The sequence below is a fragment of the Hipposideros armiger genome, unplaced genomic scaffold (assembly GCF_001890085.2).
Source record: "Hipposideros armiger isolate ML-2016 unplaced genomic scaffold, ASM189008v1 scaffold_299, whole genome shotgun sequence".
Taxonomy (NCBI): Eukaryota; Metazoa; Chordata; class Mammalia; order Chiroptera; family Hipposideridae; genus Hipposideros; species Hipposideros armiger.
In genome coordinates this window covers 649,523-659,110 of record NW_017731649.1, presented here as the reverse complement: position 1 = coordinate 659,110, position 9,588 = coordinate 649,523, and the positions used below count along the sequence as shown (strand labels likewise).

Below are 9,588 nucleotides of genomic sequence, written 5' to 3'. Positions count from 1 at the left end.
GGGGCGGGCCGGGCCTGACCGCCTGCGCTGGTCCTCAGGTCATCACCAAGAGGGGCAGCGCCTACATCCTCAGACACGCGCCCGCCGTGCACCGCGAGCAGCGGGGTCTCAGCCCCAAGGAGGCCGTGCTGCGCTTCATCCGGGAGGCCTGCCGGCTGGAGGACGTGCCCGTCCACTTCTTCAGGCTGTACAAGGTCACGCCCGGTGGCCGCCGGGGACATGGGGGTGCAGGCCGCCTCGGAGCTGCCTCTGCCGAGGGCCCCAGATGTGTGGGTTGGGGGTGGCCAGGGCCCGGACCCCAGGACAGGAGGGACATGCAGATGTAGCGTGCCGGGTTGCCGTCTGAGTGGTGGCTCCGTCCCGGTGGCATTGCCGTGGCCCCAGGGTGTGCACGGTCACAGCTGTAGGAGTCCTGGATCCCAGCCTGCTCGGCTTCCTGTGGTGAATGGTTCCCACCGAACCTTGTGTGAGGGACAGGCCTCCGCGTGCTCCTGCCCATGTCCAGGGCGGCCTGGCATTTGTACTTGGGGGAAGTTGGGGTGAGGGCCTGTCATCCATCAAGTGGGGTTAAGGCACTCATGTACTGGGGCGTGAAATTCTGAGAAGGCTCCGGGGTAACAGGTGCCAGAGGGGAGACGGGAGGGCCCGAGGGGACCCTGCTTGTCCCTGGGGAGCCCGCCCCCCAGGCACAGGGCTCTGATCTCTGATGTAGGTGTCCTCTTAGGATAAGAAGGAAGACAGAGCTACCATTGTCCTGGGGCTGACGCTCAAAGGAATGCACATCTATCAGGTGATGGTTGGGAGCCCCACAGCCCCTGCCCCGCCCCCCGCCCCCGGCAGGGCCGCGCTCCGCCCCCTGGGCTGACGCTGGTGGACACCTGGATTCTGCTCTCTTGCAGGAGGTGAACCACAGCCCACAGCTGCTGTACGACTTCCCCTGGTCCCACATTGGGAAGCTGGCGTTCCTGGTGCGTGTCTGGTGGGGTCACAGTGGGAGCGGGTCCCAACCCCCAGGAGCCCAGGAGCACAGCTGGCCGCCGGCTTCCAGACGCCCCGTCCCTGTAGTCCCGGCCCGACACCGTCACCCTGGGCCAGGCCTGGCCCCCGGGGCAGGAGGCAGAGACAGTGAGGGCCGCTGGGCACAGGTTTGCCATTGGCCCTCTCTGGACAGTGAAGCTGAGTCCCGGGTCCCGTGCACCCCCACCCCGAGGCCAAGGGGGGTGTCTAGCCTTCTCATAACTGAGTGCAGTGGTGTGCGCCCTGCTTTACTGTACCCCTAAAATCCCACCTGCATGCAGAAATTAGATTTGCAACCAGAAATGACGGCCACTGCCTGGTCTGGGGTTGTGGCTGACGGTTCAAACACGGCTCTCCTGTCTGCCCGGTTTCCTTCTAAAACTGCATGTTGTCTCTTCCGCGTTCAGGGGAAGAAGTTCGAGATTCGGCCGGATGGGCTGCCGTCGGCCCGGAAGCTGGTGTTCTACACGGGCTGTGCCTCGAGCTCCCGCCACCTGCTGCAGCTGCTCCGCACCAGCCACCAGCTGCACCTCAGCCTGCGGCCCGCTCTGCGGAGGCTGCGGCAGCTGGAGGAAGAGCAAGGTGGGCACGGTGGGTCCTCCCGCCCGGCCGGGCTCAGGGGAGGGGACTGAGCCCCCGCCCGGGGTCTGGGCGCTCCCAGAGGACCGACCCCCCAGCCTGGGCTCCCAGAGAACCTCCCAGGCCTGCATTCTGCAGTCTGGGCTGTAGGCCTATTTACCGTTTCATTTTCCCTTCATGGTGTGTGGCCTCTTGGCTCCTGGGTCCCCCTAGATGATCAGATTGAAGGGTGTGGTGGTGACCCCATTCTCCTAGCAGTTGAGCCCAGTTGTAAGGATGGGGGTCTCGGGGTTGGATTCCGGGGAGGAATTCTCCAGGAGCCCACAGGAGGGCCCAGGGGCGGGCAAGGCGACCTGCGTGGCTCTGGAAGCTGGCTGTGCACTCAAGAGTGTACGTCTGTGTGTGCGAGCGAGTGTGTGCCTGTCTGCTTGTGCGTGAGCTGCTTAGGGGCCCCTCAAACCGAGAATGGCGTGAGGGCCCCTAGGAGATTAGTTTACTGGCTGCAGGTGACAGATCCCACCCAGGTGGCCTGGCTGTCACCATGTGCACGTGGGCCCTGATCTCTGGGGCACATGCACTCATCTCCCGGGGCCTTCGCACCAGCTCGGGCGTGGGTGGTCGGCAGGACCCCAGGGTCCCTGTTGGCCGCGTGTGGCTCCAGGGCACTCTTACGTTGCTGTCCCTCCTCTCTCGCTGCACAGAGAAGAAATGCTACCGGGAGTCATACATCAGCGACGCGCTGGAGCTGGACCTACACCCAGCCAGCAGCGGGGAGAGCGGGGACAGTCGGGACCGTGGCTGGCGCCCTTCCCCCCGCCTCTCGCTCCTGTCGGCTGACAGCCGGGGCAGCTCCTCAGGCATGGAGCCTGGGGAGATGTCGGTGGACGGGTCCTGGGGAACCGAGGCACTCCATGGGGAGGCGCCGTCCCACAGCTTCAGCCAAAGCCCGAGCAGCGGGGACACAGACGGTGGCAGCAGAGGCGGGCGGGAGAGGGACACGTGGGACCCGGACCCAGAGAAGGGTGAGTGTGCAGCCAGCCAGCCAGGGTGCAGTCATTGCTGTGGGCACCCCCCAGAGAAGAGGGGTGCACGTGACCTTGATTCCTGGTTCGTGACGGGCGGCTTTGGGGCCAGGGCCAGACAAGAGGGCAGGGTGCACTCTGCAGGGTGTGGAGGGTGGAGGTCTCTCAGTCCTCCTGCAGCTGACCAAGGAGGCCCCATGCCCCTCGTTTACGATGCGGCCACCAGAAAGCGTTTCAGCCAGTTTCTCTTGTTCTACGGGGTCCCGTACAAGTCCCAGGCCAAGAGGCCACCTCCATAGATAGCCAGCCACAGGCAGGCGCCATCGGACCGAGTGTCTGTTCAGCTTAGCATGAGCTCCTTAGACTCAGGGACGCTTCCGTGGTTGGTTTGGGGCTGAGTGGCCCTGAAGCAGCTTCCTTGTCACCCCTGTTCCCTGAGCATCTGCAGCACCCCGACAGTGGACATGATGGGCAGTTGGGACCAACCTCAGGTCCTGGCCACCAAGGGCCACCCAGGGCCACCCAGGGTCAGGAGGTTTTTGTCATTAACCTGCCGTGTCTGCCTTTACATTCTGAGTGTCTGGCCCACGAGTAAAGGACAGACTGGCCTCCATCTCTGAGTGTCTGTCCAAGCATGGGGTCTGCCATCCAGTGTGAATAATAATAATAATAATACCACACTTGCCCAGGAAGAGACATCAGAGCGCTTGGCCAACCGAAGCATCCATACTGCAGAAGCACAGGGCAGTGTGAGCCGAGGGCCGGGGCACTGCCCGGGTCCCTGCAGGTGGCAGCTGCGCGGCTCTGTGCACAGTGCATGCTGGGCTTGGGCCCTTGCTTCCGAGCAAAGAGCCCAGGTCACCCAAAGTGCAAAGTGTGCCCCATAGAACCCACTGTCGTTAGGGGGGACTCAGACACCTCCTGTGGGGAACACACATGATCATGTCTGTGATGGCAAACAACTCTGCACCCACCACTGCCCTGCTAGTGGGAGGCCAAGGTCACGGCCAAGGTTATCCCCCCCCACCCCACACACACAGCTCTGACAGCCCCAAGAGGGGCAGGTGTGAGGGCCTCAGAGGCTCTAGTCCTATCTCAGAGTTAGGGTCCCAGGGGAGAAGCCACAACATGGGGTGGGCAGCTGTCTACAGGGTGCTGGAAGTTGTGCCCCTCTGCTCATGCCCCCACCCCCACCCTGTCCTTTCAGGCTCTCGCCCCCGGGAGCCCTTGGCCGTGGTGCGGATCACACTGGTCAGGATGAGGGGCCGGAGTGCCGAGGCCCTGCCTCAGGTATGTCCTCCACTGTGGGTGGGGCAGCCCCAGGCCCAGCTCCTGCACTCTGTTCTCCCAGCCCGCTCCGCTGGGGTTCAGGGTCCTCCTGGGCACATAGGAGGGTCCCTGGACAGAGGGTCCTGGAGCTGCCGCCGGGCAATGGGGTGGCTGGTGAGGCTTCCTGGAAACGGGTGGGTGGGCGCTGGCTCTCCTTGGCTTCAGTGCCTGATGGGCACACAGCTAGCAGCGTGGGGGCCCCACCATGTGCTCAGGGTGAGGCCATGCACCCCTCCACCCCCCCACCCCCCATCCCCAGGCGGTAGGCATGCAGGCATGTGGGGGTGGGGCAGCTGTGACCCCCTGGAGCAGGGGGGGAGCCAAAGCCCATGGTTCCAGGACGCCCAGGCAGGGACGGGGAGCTGGGGGTTCCCAGTGTGCCTGGGGGTGATGTCCCTGTTAGAAGGGAAAATTAGGGGTGATTTGACTCAGAGTGGGACTGAGCTGGATGTGGAGGAAGGAGAGAGAAGTCCCCGGAGCGCTGGGCAGGGTCAGCCCCGGTGGCGCTGGGCCTGAGTGTGTGCGGTCAGACGTCTCTGTGCTGGGCGTGTGGCTCCTCTGCAGTGGTCCCCTGATCTGGGGCTGTGTGGGCAAAATGCTGATAGTTCAGTTGCTGGGGTGCACTTAGCCGGACTCCAGCCTGGCTGGGACCCCGACGGCCAGCTCGGAGCCGGGGCCCAGACACGTGTCCCACACATGAAAGGGGCGGGGGCTGTTCTTGTCTTCCGAGGTGCCCCGAGCTTATTCCTAAAATCTATCAAATGACTCCAGTAATAATCCAGGTCTGATGAGTTCAAAAGGAGAAAACAGCCCAGGGCCGCAGGGCCCTCTGAACAAAGGGTGGGCTCTGGGGGTGGGGGTTCAGGTTCCTCGCCCAGAGACAGGCGTTCCCTCCAGTGTGAGTGGCCTCCGTGACAGGGCAGGAGCTGGAGGGGCATCCGCAGGCTGGTCACTCACTGCCCTGAGCCTGCCCCCTGCCCGGGGAACGGATGGGATGGACAGAGTAGAAGACGGCTCGACTGTGTCCCTGCGAGATTGCAGCGGGGCGGGCGGTGCACCCGGAGGTCTAAGAACCCTCTAGATTAGGAGACAGTGAGGGCAGCCTGCAGGAGGTGGCTGCGTGGGTATCCCCAGTCGGGGGACAGCAAGTGTAGGCGCCCGAGGCCAGAGGTGCAGAGGGCTGTCAGGAGGTCAGCGTTCAGCGTGGACAGAGCACGGAATTTGAGCGGTCCGCCTAGCACACGCAGGCGGGACTTTGTGGCCTAAGCAGCCAGCAGGAGACGGAGGGGCTGCAGGCTCACCTCTGGTCTCTCCCTGCAGATCCCTGAGGCGACTGCAGGCCACGTGGACCAGCACAGCCGCAGCCTGGATGATGTGCGTCCGCGACCCGCCCCACGCCCCGAGCCTTTCCCGCGCAGCTGCCCCCTCGGCTTTCAGCTGGACCCCAGGCCCGCGGTCCTCCGCGACAGGAGGTCCACAAACTGCCTCTCCCTGGACCTGCTTGGAAAGGACCAGCTCCCGGAGGAATTTGTGGTGTAGGCCCTTGCGGCGCAGCTCCGTCCACGCTGCATGACTCGGACCAGGCCGTGTGGCTCCGTTCACGAGGGGCTTGGTCCATGGTGTACAGCTCCACCCACACAGCGCTCCATCCCCGCTGCAGGCTCCGGCGCATGCGGGGTCCACGCTGCAGGCTCCGCCCACACAGCACTCCATCCATGGTTCAGTCTCTGTCCGTGTGGGACTCCATTCACACTGCAGGCACCATCCACGCAGGCTGTCTCCACGCGGGGCTCGGTCCACGGTGCACAGCTCTGCCCTCATAAGACTCCATGCTGCAGGCTCCGTCCACATGCTCTGCTCCGTCCACGCTGCAGGCTCCATCCACGCGGGCTGTCTCCACGCGGGGCTCGGCCCGCGGTGCAGGCTGCGTCCACAAGGGGAATCTGTCTACGCTGCAGGCTCTGCCCACATGGGACTCCGTCCACGCTGCAAGCTCAGTGAATGCGGGCTCAGTCCGCGCTCTTCAGGCTCGGTGCACGCGGGACTGCCCACACTGCAGGCAGCCCGCGACACGCGGCTCAGTCCGCACAGCAGGGTTCCATCCCTCAGCCCACGCGGTACGGCTCCGGGTCAGGACGGCCTCTGACCCTCTCTCTGCCCTGGAGGTGCCCGCCGTGACCGGGCACCTGGCTGACCCAAGCTTCAGGCGCCACCCCGCCTGCCCAGGCCCCGCTCCTGTGTCTCCTGTCGGAGGCGTGGAGGCGGCTCTGACGTCAGGTCTGGAGAGAAAGTGGAGGCGCGTGTCTCCGAGGGACCGCAGCGGCCTGAGCGCCTCCGCCCGGCTGTCCAGGACCAGTGGCCGGGCGGAGGGCCTCGAGCCTGGGAGGGACCCCGGGGTTCTCTCTGCCGCGGACTTTCCCTGGATGGCTGACCAGGTGCACAGGCCTTCCGGGAGTCCTGGAGCCTAAGGTCATGGTCATGCCTGGCCCCAGGCTCGCCCTAGACCGCCGTGCAGTTCCTGCTGCTCGCAGCCCTGGGCAGAGGCTCCTCTGTGAGGTGTGGGCCCGGCTCTGTCACCCAGGTCCCTCTGGCGGACTCCCCACTGTCCGCCACCCACAGAAGAGCACACCACACAGCTGTGTGGGCACCCGGCCCCCACGGGGCTCATCAGATCCGGCGGCAGGGAGCCCCAGCGGCAGCCGAGGGGTCTCCTGCATACGCCCGGCTCTCGGTGAGACACACAAGAAGCCTGCACGGAGCTGGCGTCTCTCTCTCCTTCCGAGCACAATGAGGGGTGACACGTGTCGCTTCCCTCACCTCCCCCCGGCCCCCAGAGATGCACCCAATCCCGAGGGCTGCAAGCTGTCGGCAGCATGGGCTTTTGGGCTCTCAGCCTGGGTCAGCACTGGTCACCCTTTAAGGGTCACTGCCACTGGCCACCCCTGCCCTCCATCAGAAGATTGGCAGGAGGTGGGGGCAGATATGGGGTTGCACCTGCCCCCTCCCTGCGGGGCAGGAGAGGTGCTCTCCCCGATGCCGGCCTCCAGTGGGCTTCATGGCCTGTAGCAGGCTCCGTTTTACAGTCCATGCTGATAAGACTCCTGGAGGGCGTCTTGGAGGAGCTGTTGGCTTTCACTCGGGGCCCTGCCCGCGGTGCACGGAGACCCTAGTGAGCAGAACAGAGTGACAGCAGGCGTGGCTCCAGGCTCAGCGCCTGCACAGGTGGACATTGGACCACACGGTCAGGAGCAGTGTCTGCAGCCCGGGAGGCCTGGCCGTAGTGAACGGCTGTTTCCCGTCAGCCAGGCCGCCAGCCAGGGCCGAGGCGTGCTGCCCTCCCGCCTCCAGGGCCCTGCTTGCAGATGGCCTCCAGCCACCCTGAGCCATCAGCCACCGCACAGTGTGGAGCTGCTGTGCTGTCAGCTGGTGGAGGGGGCCAGCTCAGTAGACAGGCAGTGTGTCCCCAGATGGAAAGGCGGGCTGGTGCCACGTCCTTCCGGCCTCCTGACTGTAGGTAGGCCCCCCGCCTTCCTTCCAGAGGCTCTGGATGGCCGGCGGGGGACCAGGTGGGACTGGATGGTGACACACCTCCCAGCCTGAGGCTCGTCAGGGGCCCCAGGGTGTAGTGTGGCTGGATTTCCCTGTGGGCTGCCCGGGTCCCACACACACCTGTGTCCTCTAGCACATGAACTGACCTGTATTTTGCTGTCACATAGTCCCCAGTATTCAGTGGGTCACCGAGCCCGTTCCCACACAGCATTGTACCTGTGACATCAGCGTCCCCTCCCTGTTCTGCCCATGCTGTGAAGCCTGCGTGGCCCCGTCCATCCTCACTCATGTTGGAAATGGAGGGCAGAGCTTGAGCCCGCAGTGGAGGGTTTTAGGGGTGTTGCAATTAGGCTGATGGTCCTAGGGCCAGTCCCTTGTCTTTTCTGTGACAGGAAACCCTGTGTGCCTCCCGGGATGTGTGATAAAGACTCTGCGCTGGGCGGGCGGGGGCCGGGCGGTGCGGCCGCCCACTGAGGCTTCCCCCATGAACCACCGTGGTGTCCTAGTGCTATGTGGACAGAGGGACCTGGGGGAGACCAGCCCATGCCCCGGGAGCTCATAGTCATCTGATTCGTGGCCAGAAGCCCACCTCCCTCTGTGGCCGGGAGTTGCCAGGGCAGTGCCACCCTGAGGAGGGCCAAGCAGGGGCGACCAGGGCTCGAGGTGGCCTCTCGTGCCCGGTCTTTCCCTCATTAAAGCGATGTCATTGAGGCGGGTCATGTGCTGGCTCTGGGCAGGTGGCAGGGGGCACGGAGCTTGGTGCGGGCCTGTCCGTGGTGGTGGGGAGGGTTTCCTGGGCTGTCCATCAGCTGCCGGTGCAGGAGGTGCCCACATGCCTGGTGGGGCTGCCCCAGGCCGGGGATGTCAAGGGCGCTAAGCCTGCAGCCACGGAGCAGGAGGGTGAGGGCACGCGGCCGCCTGTCAGGGCCCTGCAGGGTGAGGGGGTGTCCACCGCTGTGCGAGCCCCAAGCTCCTGCTCTCCCATGATTTTTCAAAGCCATACTATGACCAGTCCCCATAGTAAAAAAAAAAATGGGGCCCTGATGTAAAGTCTGTGACCCTCTTTTGCCTTTAAATAAACTTTTGGGCACAAGAGGCCCTCCCCTCAGACCGATTTGCTATGGCACAAACAAGGCATCACTTAGCAGGGGGGGCAGACACGAGCTGGCGGTGCCAGGACTGCACACCCACACGTGTGCACACATGGACGTGGGCAGGCATGGTGAGTCGACGCGGCGCGGCAGAGGGAGCTGGCACCGGATGCCCACATGGAGCCCCTCAGGGTCTCTGGAGAGCCCGTGTCCCCGCTGCCGGCACAGCCCTTGCCCTGCCGCGTCCCCTGGCTGCGCCCGTCCCTCACTGCCACAAGAGGGCGCTGGTGGCACGCTGGCTCCTCGGGGCAGGCGCCCCCTCCAGCCCTAAACCTGCCCGAGGGACCTGGTGCTGGGCTGGCCCGCTGCCCAAGGCTGTGTGGTTTGTGATCGGCCTCCCTCTGGTGGGTGCGGCCGGAGCCTCACGGGCAGGCTGCCCCTGCCTGGAGGGCCGAGGGGCTGGGCCCACAAGGCCCCCTGGCTGACCCGAGAAACCCCTGGGGGCTCCTGTGTCTGTCCTCTGAGCAGACATGGAAGATGGTGCCACGTGTCTGCCAGCCACCCAGTAACCTCTGGTTCTTAGGGTTGGTGGAAGGACAGTTAGAGGCAAGGGGGGGCCTTGCCCGCTCTCCCCCCTCCCATAACGGCCTCCCTCCTGTCCTCAACCCCCCAGAGGAAGTGATTGCACAGCACAGGGAGGCAGGGGCTCCTCGGGAAAGTCAGAAAAACCGCCTTTTCCTTTTGTGTAGAATAAGACAAAAAGTCTTGTAGGCAAAACAGGCATTTCCAGGAAAATGGGTCTGAACTAGCAGGGAACGGACAGTTTGTGAGAAGGGAGGTCAGGGCTGGCTCGGGGCTGCTAAGTGGACTGACTGCCCTGTACCCCGAGGCTGGGTGGCCACCAGTGAGAGCTATGGCCCCGCAATGGCCAATGTGGCTGAAAGGGAACCCACCAGGTCCCTCTGCGGGGTGGAGGGGGGTTAGCTCAGGAAAGTGCGCTG

The 9,588-nt window shown here is 64.6% G+C and overlaps 1 protein-coding gene across 5 annotated transcripts in view; it reads left to right on the top strand.

Annotated features, from left to right (window-relative positions):
* Positions 1 to 8,604, top strand: part of FRMD1 (FERM domain containing 1) — a 24,530-nt gene extending 15,926 nt beyond the window's left edge. For all 5 annotated transcript variants that reach the window (XM_019659508.1, XM_019659509.1, XM_019659511.1 and 2 more), the window contains 7 exons: positions 39 to 194; positions 725 to 790; positions 900 to 968; positions 1,425 to 1,599; positions 2,298 to 2,618; positions 3,826 to 3,908; positions 5,268 to 8,604. In XM_019659508.1, the coding sequence (XP_019515053.1) occupies positions 39 to 194; positions 725 to 790; positions 900 to 968; positions 1,425 to 1,599; positions 2,298 to 2,618; positions 3,826 to 3,908; positions 5,268 to 5,486 (1,089 nt within the window). In that variant the 3' untranslated portion in view covers positions 5,487 to 8,604. The remainder of the gene's footprint in view (positions 1 to 38; positions 195 to 724; positions 791 to 899; positions 969 to 1,424; positions 1,600 to 2,297; positions 2,619 to 3,825; positions 3,909 to 5,267) is intronic.
* Positions 8,605 to 9,588: the final 984 nt, after the last annotated feature.